This window comes from Oncorhynchus kisutch, linkage group LG13, assembly GCF_002021735.2.
Source record: "Oncorhynchus kisutch isolate 150728-3 linkage group LG13, Okis_V2, whole genome shotgun sequence".
Lineage (NCBI taxonomy): Eukaryota > Metazoa > Chordata > Actinopteri > Salmoniformes > Salmonidae > Oncorhynchus > Oncorhynchus kisutch.
The window spans coordinates 56,764,006-56,785,955 of record NC_034186.2 but is presented as its reverse complement, the minus strand read 5'-3'; the positions used below and the strand labels follow the sequence as shown (position 1 = coordinate 56,785,955).

The following is a 21,950-nucleotide window of genomic DNA, read 5'->3' as shown; positions in this document are numbered from 1 at the left end:
TAACTCCGTTCGAGAAGCCTGTTTTAGCAGCCGTTATATAACAATTTCAATGATAATACAGTAAATGCGTAAAGGTGCTTGAATTAAATTAAGTTACCTCATGCTTTGCTCAGACTCTATAGGTCATTAAACCAATCTATCTCAATGTCAGCTAACTAATCAGCTAATTAGTAATGTCATCTACTAATCCACCAATCTTTGAATTTATGACGATGACACGACTGTCACAACATGTAAAGGCCCAACATGACTTACTGTAAGTGTCCCTTTTTAGTGGTGAAACATTTGCCTTAGCTCACCTTCCCCAGGCCATGTTGGTTAGCATGGTCCAGAGTAGAGGTCGACTGATTAATCGGAATGGCCGATTAATTAGGGCCAATTTCAAGTTTTCATAACAATCTGAAATCGGTATTTTTGGGCGCCGATTTCCGATTTTAAACTATTATTTTTTTTTTATACCTTTATTTAACTAGGCAAGTCAGTTAAGAACACATTCTTATTTTCAATGACAGCCTAGGAACGGTGGGTTAACTGCCTTGTTCAGGGGCAGAATGACAGATTTTCACCTTGTCAGCTCAGGGGATCCAATCTTGCAACCTAACAGTTAACGAGTCCAACGCTCTAACCACATGCACTCCACGTGGAGCCTGCCTGTTACGCGAATGCAGTAGAAGCCAAGGTAAGTTGCTAGCTAGCATTAAACTTATCGTACAAAAAAACAATCAATCATAATCACTAGTTATAACTACTAATCCAGGTTAACAGGCAATATTAACCAGGTGAAATTGTGTCATTTCTCTTGTGTTCATTGCACGCAGAGTCAGGGTATATGCAACAGTTTGGGCTGCCTGGCTCATTGCGAACTAATTTGCCAGAATGTTACGTAATTATGACATAACATTGAAGGTTGTGCAATGTAACAAGAATATTTAGACTTAGGGATGCCACCGAACGGTTTCCGTATTTCACTGGAATAATAAACGTTTTGTTTTCGAAATGATAGTTTCCGGATTCGACCATATTAATGACCAAAGGCTCGTATTTCTGTGTGTTATTTTGTTATAATTAAGTCTGATTTGATAGAGCAGTCTGACTGAGCAGCAACAGGCTCGTAATCATTCATTCAAACCGCACTTTTGTGCGTTTTGCCAGCAGCTCTTCACAAGCACAGCGCTGTTTATGACTTCAAGCCTATCAGCCTAATGGCTGGTGTAACCAATGTGAAATAGCAAACTAGTTAGCTGGGTGTGCGCTAATAGCGTTTCAAACGTCACTCGCTCTGACACTTGGAGTAGTTTTTCCCCTTGCGCTGCAAGGACCGCGGCTTTTGTGGAGCGATGGGTAACGCTGCTTCGAGTGTGGCTGTGTGCGATGTGTTCCTGGTTCGACCCTAACCCTAACCCTAACCTCTTACCTAGGAATAATGAAGTCTCATGTTAAAAGGAACCACCAACTTTCATATGTTCTCATGTTCTGAGCAAGGAACTGAAATGTTAGCTTTTTTACATGGCACATATTGCACTTTTACTTTCTTCTCCAACACTTTGTTTTTGCATTATTTAAACCAAATTGAACATGTTTCATTGTTTATTTGAGGCTAAATTGATTTTATTGATGTATTATATTAAGTTAAAATAAGTGTTCATTCAGTATTGTTGTAATTGTCATTATTACAAAAACATTGAAAAATCGTCCGATTAATCGGTACCGGTTTTTGTCCTCCAATAATCGGCATCGGCGTTGAAAGATCATAATCGGTCGACCTCTAGTCCAGAGGTTAGTCATTAAAGCTCCGGTGTCTAGGACAGCCTAATTATGGGCTTGATGCTAAACAAGCCCATAATTACTGTACATTTTCAAAAACAGCCCTGGCTTTACATCCTGTTGGTGACAGGAAAGGAAGGAGTTCTGAGGAACTTCTGTTTACAGCAACGGTATTAGCAGAATTACAGCTCCCAGTGTGTGGATGAAAGAGTACCTGAGTGGCACCACCTAATTGGTCCCTTTCATAATCAATCCTTGCTAATTAGTGAAGTTGAGTTAAATCACAGCTCTGTTGGTCTAACACCAACGGTCTAACACCAACTTTGATTTAGGTGTGATCTACTCCCGATTGCTTATTTAAATACTAGCTTGTCTGTTCAGCTTCCCACAAAACTCTGAATCTATTTGCTTGGTTTCCGAGTGCTGATTTTGCCACCGGTTTGAATCCTAGAGTCTGGACGTGCAGTGTGTTGTGTACCCAATGGCTCTGATAGCCCCGGATTAGGATTAAATCATACCATTAATGTTATATTTGTGCCTGAGCAGTCCATTGCAGGCCTCGATAACAGTCTCATTTGCCCCCCTGGCACACGAAAGCACAAAAAAGTGCCAATCAGGCTTATGTCCCAGTCTAATCTTGGCAGAGCGAGTGATCAAAATCTGTGCCATGCTTTGTTGAATGCTCACCAACCGAAAAGCAAGCATCAAACACAGACAACAACATTGTACACTGTACACTGAAGCAGAACAGCAACAAGGCACAACAGCAATGTATTTTTCTCATAACCTCCTTTTACGCATGTTGGCACAGCTGTGGGAGATAGCACAATTGTTTTTATGCCAATCTGGTAGCATTGACAACACACACACTCACAGCACTTACACTACCGTTCAAGAGTTTGGGGCCACTTAGAAATGTCCTTGTTTTTGAAAGAAAAGCACATTAAAATAACATAAAATTGATCAGAAATACAGTATAGACATTGTTAATGTTGTAAATGACTATTGTAGCTGGAAATGGACGATTTTTAAAAATGGAATATCTACATAGACGTACAGAGGCTCATTATCAGCAACCATCACTCCTGTGTTCCAATGGCACGTTGTGTTAGCTAATCCAAGTTTAGCATTTTACAAGGCTAATTGATCATTGGAATAACCTTTCCTTCTGAAACTCGTCAGTCTATTCTTCTCCTGAGAAATGAAGGCTATTACATGCGAGAAATTGCCAAGAAACTGAAGATCTTGTACAACGCTGTGTTCTTCTCCCTTCACAGAACAGTGCAAGCTGGCTCTAACAAGAATAGAAAGAGGAGTGAGAGGCCCTGGCGCACAACTGAGCAAGTACATTAGAGTGTGAGAAACAGACACCTCACAAGTTCTCAACTGGCAGCTTCATTAAATAGTACCCGCAAAACACCAGTCTCAACATCAACAGTGAAGAGGCGACACCGGGATGCTGGTCTTCTATGTGGCAAAGAAAAAGCAACATCTCAGACTGGCCCAATAAAAAAAAAGATTAAGATGGGCAAAAGAACACAGACACTGGGTTACCTCTCTACTGTTGATGTTGAGACTGGTGTTTTGCGGGTACTATTCAATGAAGCTGCAAGAACATTTCTAAGTGACCCCAAACTTTTGAACGGTAGTGTAAGTCCACATTGGATCCATGTTCTGTTGTGTAGCTACATTATTGGCCAGCTGCTTTATGAAATAACCCAATTGCGTTTGGAATGTGCAGCGAGGGACAAAGAGTCAGACCTACTCGACATGACCATATAAAACCAATCCGAGATTAGGGCTGTTGCGGTGAGTTTTACTGCCACACCAGCAGTCATGAGTCCTGACCACAGTAAAATCCTATGGGACCATCTCCACTTATGCACTGTGGACATGCGTTGGTAAGTAGTATCCAACTGGCTAATGACCATCAGGTCCTAATGGCCTGGTACTCAGGGCTCTGTTGACCCTCTAACCACTCTGATATCCATGCAAATGCGATCGAATCACATCAAACACTTTCCATCAAAACAGTTTGTGCTTTTAAAACTCACCTCACTGTGATTGATCCATTTGAAGGAAGAAGTTCAACAGCAGTTTGAAACTGAATGGAAAACATGGCCATTGTGGATGTTGTTTCAAAGCCGAACACAACAAATGGACAGTTCTTTCTAAAGTGATGATTCATTCAAATCACAAATAGATTACGCATAGGCCTATTATGAGCCCGAACCCCAAGGAAAAATGTAATTAAAGTAATGATTGTGCCGTTATACAATACATAGCCTACCACATATTACGCTCGGCAGATAAACATATTTTTTTAACTATATATTTGGTGTTTAATTGGTCTACCCTAAATTGAACAAATTCAGAGTTAGCATACGAATGTGTATTTGATTTTAAATAGCCAAGTAATCAGGCATTTTTTAATTAATAGACTGACACATTACCTTCAGCTACAGAATATCTTGCCACTGTGCGTTTCCATCTCCTACCGTCTCTCCTTCATTCCTTTCTCCAGGTGCAGAGAGAGGGGCTGTCAACAGTTACTATCAATGTTCCGGAACAGATTTCACTTGGTTTCCCAAATTAAGCACTGGGTAGCTGCAGGAACAGGGTTGGAGAGCTCATGGCATACAGAGTTTCTGCTGAATATCACCTGTCACACAGAGAAATAACCAGAGTAGCCTACCCGACATGACATGAGTGAAAACACCGGCAGGAAAGTGTGCCTCCATTCGCTATTTGAGTGAATACGGATGACATATTTTTTTTTAAATCTTGCCCCTGTTCCTGCCTAATTGATAATGAGCAGTTCTACATCGAAACTAATTTGACATATTAGTAAAGACAAGATTAAATTGAGAATAGTCTGATGGGTGAAAATATGATCACTTCATGAGAAAACAGTGAGTGCTGCCTGAGGCAAGGAACTTTCTCAAATCATCAATAGCCTATAGTCGCATCATGCATCCCATGTAAACTCAGCAAAAAAAAAAAGAAACGTCCCTTTTTCAGGAACCTGTCTTTCAAAGATAATTCGTAAAAATCCAAATAACTTCACAGATCTTCATTGTAAAGGGTTTAAACACTGTTTCCAATGTTTGTTCAATGAACCATAAACAATTAATGAACTTGCACCTGTGGAACAGTCGTTAAGACACTAGCAGCTTACAGAAGGTAGGCAATTAAGGTCTCAGTTATGAAAACTTAGGACACTAAAGAGGCCTTTCTACTGACTCTGAAAAACACCAAAAGAAAAATGCCCATGGTCCCTGCTCATCTGCGTGAACGTGCATTAGGCATGCTGCAAGGAGGCATGAGGGCTGCAAGGAGGCATGAGGACTGCAAATGTGGCCAGGGCAATAAATTGCAATGTCCGTACTGTGAGACACCTAAGACAGCGCTACATGGAGACAGGACGGACAGCTGATCGTCCTCGCAGTGGCAGACCACATGTAACAACATCTGTACAGGATCGGTACATCCGAACATCACACCTGCGGGACAGGTACAGGATGGCAACAACAACTGCCGAGTTACACCAGGAACGCACAATCCCTCCATCAGTGCTCAGACCGTCCACAAAAGGCTGAGAGAGGCTGGACTGAGGGCTTGTAGGCCTGTTGTAAGGCAGGTCCTCACCAGACATCACCGGCAACAATGTCACCGATGGGCACAAACCCACCGTCGCTGGACCAGACAGGACCTGGCAAATAGTGCTCTTCACTGACGAGTCGCGGTTTTGTCTCACCAGGGGTGATGGATGGATTTGCGTTTATCGTCAAAGGAATGAGCGTTACACCGAGGCCTGTACTCTGGAGCAGGATCAATTTGGAGGTGGAGGGTCCGTCATGGTCTGGGGCAGTGTGTCACAGCATCATCGGACTCAGCTTGTTGTCATTGCAGGCAATCTCAACGCTGTGTGTTACAGGCAAGACATTCTCCTCCCTCATGTGGTACCCTTCCTGCAGGCTCATCCTGACATGACCCTGCAGCATGACAATGCCACTAGCCATACTGCTCGTTCTGTGCGTGATTTCCTGCAAGACAGGAATGTCAGTGTTCTGTCATGGCCAGCGAAGAGCCCGGATCTGAGTTTATCTTTTGATTTCTAAGGCATTCTAAGGTTTGTATCATTCACAACTAAAGTTGCCAAATAACTATAGATCTAGAGTATACTGTAGGTCCTGTTTCAAGTAATTATTTTTATGCTCAACATAGCCACTTCATACAGTGTGCACAATCTTGCTCCGGAATGGGAAAAATATCATTTCTATTTAATTCAGCTAAGTTCAATTATATTCTTCTTACTATGAATTCATGCAACCTAATCATATAATATAAAATAATGGCACTGGGCTTATAAGCATATCTGGTCTGCTAAATGAACAAGCCTACTGCCTATGGCATGGCACATAGCCATACAGTAGGCCAACTCACATTCTGTTCTTCTGAAATACATTTTCTTCATATCATAATGTTTCTATTGACCTGCTTAAAATAAATCATGCATGTATTGTGATGGTGTATATTCAGTTGATTTATTAGACTTTAAAAAAAATGTAGATATTATAAAGGCGCGCATCAGCGGCTTGTATGTGTGGCGGCCTGGAGACGCCAAACAGGTTTATGTTGATTAACGATCAATTACCGTGAGACCGGCAGTCTTTTGCATGACATTAACCGGCTGACCAAATATGTATGACACAGCCCGATCCCAGAAGAATCATTTAGTTGAATAGTGCATCTCCTTCTATATACAGTATGTACAGTACTGGAGGTGGGGGTGCTCTTACAATAGAGCGAGGATCAAAAGCAGAAAGGTCTTCTGGGTGGCAGAAACCGAGGCAGTTAGAGCTGGCGTGTTAACTCTGACAGCCCTGTGTTGTCTTCTAATTAGACGCACTGCTGAGCAGAGGGAGGAGAGAAAGGCAGGGAATTATAAACAACAGGCTTGCCTTTATTCCTTCTTTCACCTGAGTTTATTTTCCACTCTGCACAGCACTGGAAAAGTGGAGCAATTAGATATGCACACATTGCTTTTTATTTATTCCCGTGAAAAGCCTTCTGGGGAGATTTTGGATTTATTTGTTTTTTATTGTTTCTCCCATGACAATACTGTATGTGTGTGATGCTGAGATTTAAATCACACTTTTTTTTCTTCAGTTGAAGTGGTTACCGTGGGTTTTAGCGTTGAGCTTCCCCAAGGTGATCTGCTTTGTTTGCAGTGGAGAGTGTGTGGTCTTGGAACACAGATGCAAGACCTAATAATTCCCTGTGATGCAAATTAACAGTGTTATATTGGGAAATATATGACTGGAAAACATCTGGCAGAACAAATAGCAAATTAAGCACAAAAATGTATTTTAATGAAATGTTTTTGAAAGTCTTGTATAATAGAATTTTGTTATTAATGGACCCAACAGCATCGAAGCCTCTGGAATAAGCCACTCATACTAAATGAACTTTCATGAGACGTTTGAAGAGTGGCTTGTATTTGGTAGCATGAGCCAGATCAGTTGAACCGTAATCACCGTTACATTCCCCTCATTGTACCATATGGCTGTCCTTGCCAAATTGCCACCATCACTGGTGACAAATGAAAAGTCTGTCCCTAATCACCACCATTTTAGGTCCATTATAGAGCGGCCACTCCTCTACGGGTTGGTAAGACACCTCTGCTGGGTCACCATGGCAGAGGATTGGCAGTTTGTCTTACAGAATTTAACTGGTTAAACTGTCTTGAAAGAAAAGTGGCCAACTTCTCAGTCGCAAATTAGCCCGGTAGTCATTACCTAATAATTACAAAGTGTAAGACTAGAATTGAACAACTTTGTAGAATGTCAAACACTCATCTCTTGAAAACGTTTTCAAAGTACATGACTACTTTGTGAGTTTCTCATACAGTGTGTACAAATGTATAGTGGAAAACGATAGAGTCGCTCCACATCTTTACTCAGGTTCCAGATTGGATGTAATTACCCTCTCCAGTAGCACCCAATTACACTTTCCTTATCGTGGCTTCTTGAGATGGCAATTTCCTTCTTGAGGGGCCTCCAAGTCAATAAGCACCATCGTCACCTCAACCTCGAGCGAGAATGAGTGCCTGTAATTATGGTGACATACCGCCATCTCATTCAGGGACACGTGTTAGTGCTTAACACCTCTTAACTTAATTCCCATAACATATGGAGCAGTGCGCTGATAAACTCTGTCTGACGTTGGCGAACAGCAAATCGCTCCAGGAGCTATAATAATAGATTTGACAGAGCACTAATTGCACTCTGAGATGGTGTATTCTGACAGCTTAATCTTAACCCAGTTGCACCATCCTGTCCTGGATAGTTGTGTTGAACCAGACATAACAGGAGATGGAAAAGGAAAGCCTAGCACCGTTTTGCCACTTTCAAATCCTGGAACTCACAACAAAGAGAATAGGAAAGACGGCGATGTGATGAGAAAACACGAAAAAGAGTTAAGAGTGGAGAGTCATCAATGAACTATACGGTGTATATTTTCTAAGGCTACCAGAGGAGAATCGACAGTCTCCCCGTGGTTCGAAACATCCTTAGACATGAGAGTGAGTAGAATGCAGCGAACATTATCGCAAGCCTTTGACTCTCTTCCCTGGCTTTATTGAAATATTCCTTTCTAGAGTCTTTATTTAACGTATATAAATGGAATCTTATAGGGCTATGGATGGGAAGCGTTACTAGTTCTAAGATGGTACAAGCCTACTCTCTAGCTAACTGCTACTGTAAAACACTATGTATAACTCCACTGTTTTCAATGGGCAACACGTTGGCCATTCATTTGTATCACCTTTATCACGGTGAAGAGATCTTCACATATGGATTTCTTACGTGTTTCTTTGGCTCAAAAGCGCAAACATCAAAATGTCATTCATTATTATTGCTCAATTAAATATTTAGGTTGATTAATTATTGATTATGTTTTTAAACTCTATATCGTCACACGGCTGATTGGTTGGTGTTGCCATGTGACTGTTGGTAGAAATACGAGTGATTTTGACTAGTCATTTATGAGATTGGGCTGTGTCCTGAACGGGGGAATTCCAACTCTGATACCGTGTGATCTCTCTTACAGAACGGCGAGGCTTCTCTCTTCGAGGTGAATATCCGTTACGTCGGTGGGCTGCTCTCTGCGTACTACCTGACGGGAGAGGAGGTAAGATTCATCAATGTCTATTATTCCCCTCCATGCAGGAACAACATGTCTCTTCCTTTATTATTGAGATTTGACCCTGCGGTTTGAATGATGAAGAAGTTGTGTGGAATAATGTTACAAAGTCATAAAACATACACACACACACACACACACACACACACACACACACACACACACACACACACACACACACACACACACACACACACACACACACACACACAGGGAAACAGGACTTCTCATCACATAGACACAGTGTATAAAACATTACTCAGCTCACAACTCCTGCATGCCCTTTTCCCAGCATGACCACATGACTGTCACAGACATACACTGCAGGCACACATCTGCACTCACCCACATGTGATAGTCTGCATTACCAATCTATTATTACCAATGTAATATGAACAGAGTGGAGGTCAAGCATGCCATTTTAAAATAGCATCTGCCCAAGCATGGTACATGACATGGTGCTCTAGGCTGCTCAGATGAAGTGGGAACAATCCATGCTGATGCCAAATGAATGGAAAACAAATCCAGTGACATATGAGTCGGCTTTAATGGACATTGATTTGGAGGCTGAGTGAGTCAGGGAGAGAAAGCACAACATTGCTCTTCGGTGGAATGTTCATGAAATATGAATACATGTGGAAAAAAACTGCGTGTAAAATCAATATTGTCAAATTATATCACCATATAGCCCACATAGCACTAAGCTCAGTTTTGATTTTTGGTGTGGATGCCTGTTGCTTAAGCTTAAATTCATTCACACACAACTGTCATCATTGGTTATACCCATTGCAATTATTAATGGTTTTACTTCTTATAGTAAATTGCTCTTTGAAAGGGCATGCAGTGTAAATGTTCAAATTAATCAAAAGTTGGCAAACAAATTGTCTGTTTGCCTAGGAAGCTTTCCTCATATCTTCCTTCATTTCTCTCTCGTGTTTTTGCGATGAGGATAGAATCTGATTAGACGTTGTCAAATGCACTTTAAATTCACCTTGTGAAATGCAAATGTGATCAGATGAATAAAATTGCTATAGGCAGCCCTTACATCCAGCCCTTAAATCCCTTCTCATAGTCTGTCACTCCTCAAGCTACATTAGAGATCACACTGGCATCTGTGTTTGTTTTCTGTGCCATTTCTCGCTGCTGTAAGTTCATATTAGGACATACTGTACAAGGTAACTGCCAATCAGTGGAGGCTCCTCAGAGGAGGACGGGGAGGACCATCCTTCTCAGTGATTTTCAGATGCTCCATTCTTTTCCTTTTTAGATAAAACAACACTAAATATAATCACTACAAATCATTGATTAAAACATACTATTTTGCAATGATGGTCTACAGTAGCCTCAACAGCACATTGTAGGGTAGTACCATGGTGTAGGACAGCTAACTTCCACCCTCCTCTGGGTACATTGACTTCAATACAAAACCTCATGGTTCTCATCCCCTTTCATAGACTTACACAGTAATTATGACAACTTCCGGAGGACATCCTCCACCGTATCACAGCTCTTGCAGCATGAATTGACATGTTGTCCACCCAATCAAAGGATCAGAGAATGAATCTAGTACTGAAAGCATAAGATACAGCTAGCTAGCACTGCAGTGCATAACATGTGTTGAGTAGTTGACTCAAAGAGAGAGAAAGAAAATAGTTGAATAGCTTTTAACAAATACATTTATTCCTAAATGAAGGAGAAGCAAGAGAGCGAGAGAGAGATATTTCATACATTTTTTTCACTTTCAGTTTCCCTTACTAAGATAGCAAATGCAGCTCGCTGGTTTAGCTATATTAGCTAGCTGGCTATGACTATCCAACACAACACAGGAACTCATCCAAGTCTAGGTAAATTTGGTTTTACAAATGTATTGCCACCGGGGCCCGCCAGTGTAAGTGCTAAACTGCTTACTGACTGTACACTGTAACATTACTGTATGATTGTAGCAGGTTTACTAACATGTTAGTTCTATTAGCTATGTTGACTATGACAATACTTTTGCTAATATGGTGACAACAATGTAGGCTGCGTGTAGCAGTTATGATATGATTTGGTTTGGAAAGGTTTTTTCGCTTGGTCACGTACAGCTGATGTGTTGTGCATTGACGCCCACAAGCGACGAAGGGAAAAGATGACAGGAGGAGAGCGCATAGATGCGAGAAGGAATACAACGTGGCTTTTATGAAAGTGAACTGTGTTTACTTGTGATCAGGGGTGTATTCATTCTGACTATACTGTTGAAAAATGTTTCTGAAATGGAACAAAATGGATATAAACATACCTAAATTTGTCCAATAGAAACTCTCGTTTGCAACTGTTGGACTAATGATTACACCCTATATCAGCTAGATGCAGGCAAGAGTGTGCAAGGCGGTATTGAATGTGTCACTGTCTGTCCATGCCTCCTCAAATTTTTCTCTCGACCTGTGTGCACCTACGTTGTAAACTTTCATTCATAGGCTAGGTTATTGCAACCTCATGATGGGCATAGGAACATTTTGAGTATCATGTAGTAGCCTAAACCTATCACTGTTACATTGAACTGGGTGAATGGAATATGAATGACAGTCAGCTAATATAATGTAATAGAAATAAGGAAATGCTCATAAAAAAAATGTTAAACATCACTGACGTCCACTGCTGCCAATATAAAGGAAACACCAACATATTGTCTCAATAGGGTTTTGGGCCACCATGAGCCAGAACAGCTACAACGCATCTTGGCATAGATTCTACAAGTGTCTGGAACTCCATTGGAGGGACGTGACACCATTCTTCCACAAGAAATTCCATCATTTGGCGTTTTGTTGATGGTGGTGGAATGCACTGTGTCAGGCGCCGCTCCATAATCTCTCGTAAGTGTTGAGATCTGGTGACTGAGGCAAATGGTTTACATCGTTTTCATGCTCATCAAACCATTCGGTGGCCACTCGAGCCCTGTGGATGGGGGCATTGTTATCCATCGTCATGGTAGCCAAAATAATGGCCTGCCCAGCATTTTTATACATGACGACACTTATTAACTCAGGAAACACACTTGTGTGGAAACGGCTGCGTTCAATATGCTTTGTATCCCTCATTAACTCAAGTGTTTCCATTATTTTGGCAGTTACCTCTACATGCTACGTCTTGTAATATTAAGTCCTAATTTGGACATCATATGTGTGAAGTACAGTGAAGTACAGAAGTGTGTTCTCCCTCACATTCTTCGTTTGAGGTTGTGTAGTGCTTTTGTGTTACAGTGTGCCATCCCATTACACACTGCCTGGCCCACGACGGGTCTCCCGGAGCGATATTTATTTGATCCGTCTCCAACCGCCACCCCTCTTCTCCTGCTTTTCCCTCCACACATGATAAGAGAGGCAAATTGAGAAGCCACTTTTTCCTGGAAGTTAGCAGGGAACGTAAATCACTTTAGACAGTGAACAGGGGGGATCCGTACAGGTGTGTGTGTTTGTGTGTGTGTGTGTGTGTGTGTGTGTGTGTGTGTGTGTGTGTGTGTGTGTGTGTGTGTGTGTGTGTGTGTGTGTACCAGGGTTTCCGTTAGCCAACCCCCCCCACACACACACACAAAAAATGAAAATCCAATAAATAAAATTGCCGCCGGCCAATCCCATTGCGAAATAATGTGTTTTAGCATATTCACTGATTGAAATAACAGTCGATGTAGCACAAGAGATGCTGTTGCAGCTCAAACAGCTGTTTGTTGATAGTGGACTGAAACATGTGCTTTAATAAACACAGTCATTTTGCACAACAATTCTAAAGGCAATTGAGTGTAAAAAAAAAACAACAACAAAAAAACTATGGCCACGATTAAAAAGAGCTACTATTTTTATTTATCAACTGGTAATCGAAGCAGGCTCCCTATTCGCCATTTAAGTGCATAGGCAACTAGGCAGGATTCAGTACGTCACACACCACTTTGCAATGAGAAAACAGATACTTCATTGTTTGGAACTTGAACATTTGACTATATATTATGAGGAATATCTTACCATGCTTCAAAGTAGCCTAGCCAAAATCCAACTAAACTTGCAGGCAATTATTTTATAAAGACTTCCATATACTATTGAAACCAGTAGTTATTGGTTTTCAAAATCAACTTTCTTGCATTGTCCATTAGCCAAATGCACAATCCTAATCATATTAGCAACCCCTGCTAATTGTTGCATGTTTAGATCTTACCTCATTTCCTAACGGATATTTTCATCTCTGTCACATGAAACAGCTCACAATGGCGTTTTCCTGCTTAATTGCATAACGGAAGGAACATTAGCGCATAGCGGCATTACTGTGTTTATAATTTGAAGAAATACTTGTTTAGCAACAATTTATGCTTAACATTCTGATCCGTTGCATGAACCTTATTGCTTTTTAACGATTTTGTTTTTGTTTTTAATGTAGCCTAGGCATACTGGTTGTATGAATTTGGAATCTATCGTCCCACAACTGTCCCAGAATCTGTTTGGAAAAGGCTATTCTTTCCAGCACAGAATGACATCTAACCAATAGAATAGGTCAACTTTTCTACAATGGGGGATATAGTAGATTGACACAGGCTATTGATTTTGCTGGGCGTTTACTTGTCTTGTTGACTGAGGAAAAGTAAATGTGGGCAGTTATTCTAACATAGGCGCTGTGTGGGTTGGAAGTTTGGGGAAGCTAATATTCACCATAAAAATGCATCTTTATATTAATGCATTCCATGCATCCTCGCATTTGCAGACATAGGTAAAGAGAGCCTACTATTCCCAATGTGATGATTCGATCGGATAGTCAAGATTTGGACGTCACATTGAATTTGTCTCTGCTTTTCATAGGCCTAACATATGGATATTTTTATTGATCTGTTTGTCATTGTGAGGAGAGTTGGCTACCCTGTAATTTTTGTCGTATCAAAAAGAGCCACTATGCGCTGCATTGAATAGTCTTTTTTGAGAACAGTGATCGAGTGCAGTGCATATATAACTCGATTACTGTTCTCAGAAGGTACTATTTAATGCTGCGCATAGTGGCTTAGAGTAGGCCTAGGCTATATCAGATCGCCTACATTTCTTGTCCTTTGCACAGGGAAATGTTGACCTTTTACAAACACATTTCATGCAATTCTCCTACACTTTATGTGACTGGAGACAGTAGAATCTTTTTGATACGACAAAAATTACAGGGTAGCCAACTCTCCTCACAATGACAAACAGATCAATAAAAATATCCATATGTTAGGCCTATGAAAAGCAGAGACAAATTCAATGTGACGTCCATCTAATCTGGAGGAGAAAATTATTGTCCTAGAAAACAAAAGTGTCATTGACCCAATGACAGTGTCATTGACCCAATGATAAAGATGGAGGAATTATGCACACTCATCGGGAATATGGCAGACTAAAAGACAAACAGTTTTTCCACAATTATATTTTTACATTTTGGAGATATGCTTGCCTGGGTCTCTCTGCTTTTCACTGACAGTCGCAACTCAACAATCATCTATTTGGTTTTTGCCGCGCACTCTTCCAAAATTGAATGCCCTATGCAATTTTTTTTAATTAAAGAAGCTAATGATCCTCTGTGGCCAAAACATTTCTTTCTGTAGTAGCCTATTTTGAATGATTTTATTTATTTCTATATAGATAGGAGTAAGCTAATAAGGCTATATAATTTTGGCAATTTAATAAAATTTACTTCAGGGAAAGATTAGCTTCCCCTATCCTTATGGACGTTCTGCCGATGTATTCTAACGTCTACAAATTGCTCATCAGAATTCGGTAAGAATGACGCGCGCCATTGCATCCGAGTTGGATGTTCTGTTACGATCATTTTATTTCTGTCATTGTCACACCCTGACCATAGTTTACTTTGTATATTTCTATGTTTTGGTTGGTCAGGGTGTGAGCTGAGTGGGCATTCTATGTTTCATTGTCTAGTTTGTCTATTTCTATGTCTGGCCTGATATGGTTCTCAATCAGAGGCAGGTGTTAGTCATTGTCTCTGATTGGGAACCATATTTAGATAGCCTGAGTTTCACTGTGTGTTTGTGGGTGATTGTTCCTGTCTCTGTGTTTGCACCAGATAGGGCTGTTTCGGTTTTCACATTTCATTGTTTTGTAGTTTCTTCATGTATAGTTTTTTCCTTCATTAAAATATCATGAATCATCATCACGCTGCATTTTGGTCCGACTCTCTTTCACCACAAGAGAACCGTTACAGTCATTCTGAGAACCGTGGGTTGAAATCCCAATTATGTTATTCAACCAATGCATATGGATCCAGTACATTTCTTAAATGTCCAGGAAATTAAATTGCTGCCGGTCAAATGTCCGCTGCAACATGTTCCTAATGGAAACCCTGGTGTGGACATAAACTCAGCAAAAAAAGAAACATCTCACTCACTGTCAACTGTGTTTATTTTCAGCAAACTTAACATGTGTAAATATTTGTATGAACATAACAAGATACATAAACTGAACAAGTTTCACAGACATGTGACTAACAGAAATTGAATAATGTGTCCCTGAACAAAGGTGGGGTCAAAATCAAAAGTTGTGGTCAGTATCTGGTGTGGCCACCAGCTGCATTAAGTACTGCAGTGCATCTCCTCCTCATGGAATGCACCAGATTTGACAGTTCTTGCTGTGAGGTGTTACTCCACTCTTCCACCAAGGCACCTGCAAGTTCCTGGACATTTCTGGGGGAATGGCCCTAGCCCTCACCCTCTGATCCAACAGGTCCCAGACGTGCTCAATGGGATTGAGATCCGGGCTCTTCGCTGGCCATGGCAGAACACTGACATTCCTGTCTTGCAGGAAATCACGCACAGAACGAGCAGTATGGCTGGTGGCATTGTCATGCTGGAGGGTCATGTCAGGATGAGCCTGCAGGAAGGGTAACACATGAGGGAGGAGGATGTCTTGCCTGTAACACACAACATTGAGATTGCCTGCAATGACAACAAGCTGAGTCCAATGATGCTGTGACACACCGCCCCAGACCATGCCGGACCCTCCACCTCCAAATCGACCTCCAAACCCGCTCCAGAGTACAGGCCTCGGTGTAATGCTCATTCCTTCGACGATAAACGCGAATCCGACCATCACCCCTGGGCAAAACTGCGATTCGTAAGTGTAGAGCACTTTTTGCCAGTCCTGTCTGGTCCAGCGACGGTAGGTTTGTGCCCATAGGCAACGTTGTTGCCGGTGATGTCTGGTGAAGACCTGCCTCACAACAGGCCTGCAAGCCCGCAGTCCAGACGTTACATTTTTTTCTGAGTTTATTATGGGACAGCAGAACCAGTTTCACTGGAGGACATTCTGCAGCCCCTGATGGTAAATTGATGTTGGAGAACAATGATGACTCCTTGTGGGATTGAGGTGGAGAAGTGAGAAGTGTTTAGATTAGTCCAGAGTAACACCCTAGCCATGAATAGTGCTGTTGGTATGATTGTGTCTGTTGCTGGGCAGATAGAGACCCATGGGGGTCCTTGGCTTACAGTTAACCCACCGCCCCAGGTTAAGTACCTTGCATAAAGGGCTCTCTCTGGTCAGCGCTCTAACCACAATGCTGAATCATTGTTTTCTGTTACATGCTCTGTTTCACTCAGGTTGTTCTGTTCGTATACTGATGAACACTCTTAGAAAAAAGGTGCAATCTACAACCTTCAAAGATTCTTCAGACTGTCGCCATAGGAGAACCCTTTGAATAACCCTTTTTTTGTTCCAGGTAGAACCCTTTTGGTTCAAGGTAGAACCGTTTTATCCTACAGCGACCTCCCGAAGAAGCCTTCGAGTTTACCGCACACACCCGTCCACGGTATGCAGCTGTAAAGTTTATTGTACTGTTTGTTCAAGTTGTAACCTGCGCAAGGTCACTCGACTAGGGTGAAGTCTTCTAAATTCCATTACTTTTGGCCAGCAGATTCTGTAAGTCAGATAACTCTGTACAACTACTCTCCTCTTCATGGACATGTCGATTTCATCTGAAACCCCAAGCTCTGTTAAATGGGAGGCATCTGTGCATGTGCGCGCATGTGTGTCTGTCTGTGTGTGTGATAGTATTCTGAATTGCTCTATTCCCAGGCACACGCACAGTGCTATTCAAACAGGGTTTTTTTTGGGGGGGGGGGGTTATTTTGCCAGAATTTCTGTGGACCACACCCCACCACACCCCACCCCAAATCTAATGACAGCACCTTAGCATCTGTACATTTGGATTTTCACATCAAGTAAACGTCAATTCATTACATTTTCAGCCAATACGTACATTTACTCAATAAAATGTTATTTTTCAAATCATCTTTTTATATTGTCCCATAAAATAAATCATACTTTACTTGGATAGTCCAGATTTTTGTATTTTTAGATGGTCTACAGATGGTCATACTGTCAACAAACTATATGTTGCTAAGCAACTGCTTGTTAAGGTTCGGGTTAGAATAAGGGTTAAGGTTAGGGCTAGGATTAGGATTAGGTTTAGAATAAGGGTTAGGGTAAGGGTTAAGGTCAGGGCTAGGGTATGAATTAAGTTTATGGTTAGGATAAAGGTTAAGGTTACGGCTAAAGCTAGGGTTTGGGTTAGTAGATATTTGAAATGTTACTAATATGTTGGCAACTCCACTGCAATTCTCCAGCAACCCACTAGGGGTCGCAACCCCGACTTTGAATACCACTGCTCTAGCAGGAGTAGGCTGTGAACGGGAGGGAGATAATTCAGTTAACCTTGTGTGAAAATTGAGGTGAGCAGAGTGGAGGACAGGCAGGCAGCAGGAGCAGAGGCAGTGGCAGCCATGAGAGGAAGTGGGGGAGGGAAGTACATTCATTTGTTCAGGAGAGCGAGAGTGTGTGAGAGATAGATATTATATAGAGAAAGAGATGAAAAGAGAGCAAGAGATGGAAAGAGAGAGCAAGAGGGAGACAGAGAGAGATAGAAAGGGAGAGGACAAAGGGGAAAGAGCATTCATATGCCCTTGAAGTAGACAGGTGCTGATTAAGAGACTTCTCCACCTCTCCTGGTTCACGGACCTAGTGTCAGTTTCTTCCTGTGCCAGTCGGGGCTCCACGTCAGTGGTGTCACAGGAGAATAGGTCCCCCAGGCTCCAGTCCTGTGAGTGTCAATGAATTACCACAATTTCAGAAAGTGTCAGTGCAGGGGATGGAATATGTCTGTAGCTAAAGCCTTATTTTGTATTTTTTTTTGTTTAACTTTTGCTTCCACACTGAACACACCATGCTGCACCATGCCGAACACACAAACCACGCCGAAGACACACACCATCACCACAAAGCTGAGAATTCCTCCGTGCCTCTCTTCACCCTGCCTCTCGTTCTCAACAATGCTCTTTCTCGTCCGTCCGTCCGTTCTCTCGTCCCCCCCCCCCCCCCCCCCGCACCCCCTCAGGGTTTACCCTCTCCACTCTATCTGTCTTACACCCACTGCTTTTCATCTTCTCTCTGCTCTCTCTCACCCATCCACTCCATAGAACATATATCACCTTCCTGGAGCTGACCTGGGCGTGCCTGTTCGAACGTGCGCGCGTGTGTGTGCGCGTGTGTGTGTAATATCCTCCAGGTGATTTTCTTACAGGGAAAGTTGGCGGAGGCAATCTAATTAATATCAACCGCTGTGGTACAAGGAGTCCTCCTTATATCCATCAGAATGTGGATACAGGGATCTGTCTGCTCAGACCTGGAGGGAGAGCGAAGGATACACACTCATGCGAGCTGAGGATAGAGTGAGAGTTTCGACCTCAATCAGACCAATCGCTTCATACTGTACGTTAGCTTGAAAGATACATCATTATGCAGTGACATGACTGGCAGGTTAATGTAGTGTGTTGGGAGGGTCATAGGCTGCATGGTAATGTCTCTGTCGTACAGTATAGTACAATCATGGCTAGTACAAGGATATCGACCTCAGCCATGACTTGTGGGTGATTGTAGCAGTAGTGTCCATGGCAACATAGCAACTGCTAGACTACAATTTATGTGTCAGATGGCTGGAGTGTGTCCAATGGCGGCTTTCTGAGAGGTCAGACATAAATCCTAATTTCATCTGGGCTGCCGTGTATTTGATGGGCACTGACCCGATTCCATTCGCACGTTGACACATTATCTATAAACGTTCGTGTTTTTCCTCTGAATTTAAGCTGGCATGTTAATGTCCTTGACTCTGTCCCTGTCTCAACATTCCAAACCCGTTGTGTTCAGAGAGTTAGCAGATTCTATGGGGAATAAAAACCCTACTGTGTCAACCCATGTTTACTACAGTATTGACAAAAAAGAAGAGAGAGAGAGAGATCTCTGCCACTTGCCAATGTAATCAAGGAATCCGGCCGCTCTGCCTCTCGCAATATGTCTTTGTAAATCCCAATCCATTTAGACAAAGCCCTCTAATTCACAATTCTCGGATTACAAAGACTCTTACAGTGGAGGATGGCGTGTATGTGTGTGTGTGTGTGTGTGTGTGTGTGTGTGTGTGTGTGTGTGTGTGTGTGTGTGTGTGTGTGTGTGTGTGTGTGTGTGTGTGTGTGTGTGTGTGTGTGTGTGTGTGTGTGTGTGTGTGTGTGTGTGTGTGTTTGTGCCTGTGTGTGTTTGTGCCTGTGTGTGTTTGTGCCTGTGTGTGTTTGTGCCTGTGTGTGTTTGTGTGTGTTTGTGCCTGTGTGTGTGTACGTGTACAAATTCTGTGCATGTGTGTCTTTTTTTTTTTGCTCAGCAGCTTAAAAGTCTAAAAAGACATTTAATTTCCTGCAGATGAAAGTGGATCATCATAACCACACAGTAACCTGCTGTGCTCTGTATCAGGGCTGTGGGCTTAGCAGTAGAAGAAAGCTCTCGATTCTACTGCTCCAAACCTTCCTTCCACTGTGTGTATATGTACAAACATGTAATCCCATTCGTGGGACTTCTTACGAGCTACATCATTATAGAGTAAGAAAGCATTGGACCAAGAAGCTTACGGTATTGTAGTATAACTACTACATGTATTATGTATTATGTCCGAATGCATTATTACAGCATGCATTTTATGTATGCTGAATCATGTATAGACTAATAGCTCAGCTTGATACAATAAACCTCTTCCCGTTCCACTTTCCAGAATAATTCTGTCAATCATCAATACTGACACACTATTGGGGAAGAGCGTAAAAGAGGTTGAGCTGCCATTGATGCTAAGAATTTAATTGGACAATTTGATGTGAGAAGAAAGAGAATTCATACAAAGAAGGACCTTGGGCCTTTTCTCTTCCTCATTTCCCCTTTGATATTTAACAGCCCCCATCATTTATTTGCCTCCACTCCCTTTATTTTGGACAACCTTTTATTCCTCTCTTTCAATTAGTATTTTTGCAGTTCTTAGTGGTCTCAAAAGCTTTGGCACTGCTCAGGGTTAAAGGACAGTGGGATTTAGCAGGGGCAGGGTTGTAGTCATTAGGCACCAAATGGAGGAAAACGGACTGGAGCAGGGAGGGACTACTTGACATAAGAAACACTCATTTTCATTTTCCGTTGCGAAACGTTATGAAGCTTCTTGCTACAGTGTGCCCTATCGAATACAACCCAGGTGTTCACCCATGCCCAAATGCAACCCAACCCCTATTGAGGAGAGTCTGATGAATCCTGTTTCCTTGTTTTTACAAGTCACAACATTGATACCAGCAAACAAAATGGAATCTTTCAGATCATTAGGCTGCCTTTAATGATGCTGAGCTTTGAGGAATCCAGGCCTCTTTTCTTCTGACTCTGCCTAGCCCACATAACAGCCCGGCATCCCATTTTCAAAGCATCATTAGTTGAATAGTCCCCTCACGCACATGCGAACACACACACACACACGCGTGCACGCAATGGCCGTGTCTGAATACATACTTAAACTACATACTATGTTCTCATCGCCACACACTATTTAGTAAGTATGCAGTATACCACGGCCGCAACACAGTAGCGGCTCCTGACTGACTGAGTAGGTGGGGCGGGGGCCGAGTGCAGGTGGATTTTTCCTTATTCAACAGACATGCATTGTATTAACCAGCCTGATAATAGCTCATTTCCAATTTGATGAATTTCTCTATACTCTGAATAGAATTGGAATGGAGTTATAGGCCTCCTCAGGCTGGTTATAGGCAGGCTATCACATTCAACTTAATGGAGTTATAGGCCTCCCCAGGCTGGTTATAGGCAGGCTATCACATTCAACCTAATGGAGTTATAGGCCTCCTCAGGCTGGTTATAGGCAGGCTATCACATTCAACCTAATGGAGTTATAGGCCTCCTCAGGCTGGTTATAGGCAGACTATCACATTCAACCTAATGGAGTTATAGGCCTCATCAGGCTGGTTATAGGCAGGCTATCACATTCAACCTAATGGAGTTATAGGCCTCCTCAGGCTGGTTATAGGCAGGCTATCACATTCAACCTAATGGAGTTATAGGCCTCCCCAGGCTGGTTATAGGCAGGCTATCACATTCAACCTAATGGAGTTATAGGCCTCCCCAGGCTGGTTATAGGCAGGCTATCACATTCAACCTAATGGAGTTATAGGCCTCCTCAGGCTGGTTATAGGCAGGCTATCACATTCAACCTAATGGAGTTATAGGCCTCCTCAAGCTGGTTATAGGCAGACTATCACATTCAACCTAATGGAGTTATAGGCCTCCTCAGGCTGGTTATAGGCAGGCTATCACATTCAACCTAATGGAGTTATAGGCCTCCTCAGGCTGGTTATAGGCAGACTATCACATTCAACCTAATGGAGTTATAGGCCTCCTCAGGCTGGTTATAGGCAGACTATCACATTCAACCTAATGGAGTTATAGGCCTCTTCAGGTTGGTTATAGGCAGACTATCACATTCAACCTAATGGAGTTATAGGCCTCCTCAGGCTGGTTATAGGCAGGCTATCACATTCAACCTATACTGTAGCCACATAGCATCTATCCTATTCAATAGAAAAAGGACTAAAGATGGATAAAGTAACATGTGTTTCCTTTGGA

The 21,950-nt window shown here is 42.2% G+C and overlaps 1 protein-coding gene across 2 annotated transcripts in view; it reads left to right on the top strand.

Annotated features, from left to right (window-relative positions):
- LOC109902135 (mannosyl-oligosaccharide 1,2-alpha-mannosidase IA) overlaps positions 1–21,950 on the top strand; it is a 216,129-nt gene that overhangs the window by 147,579 nt on the left and 46,600 nt on the right. For both annotated transcript variants that reach the window (XM_031786607.1, XM_031786606.1), the window contains exon 4: positions 8,878–8,958. In XM_031786607.1, the coding sequence (XP_031642467.1) occupies positions 8,878–8,958 (81 nt within the window). The remainder of the gene's footprint in view (positions 1–8,877; positions 8,959–21,950) is intronic.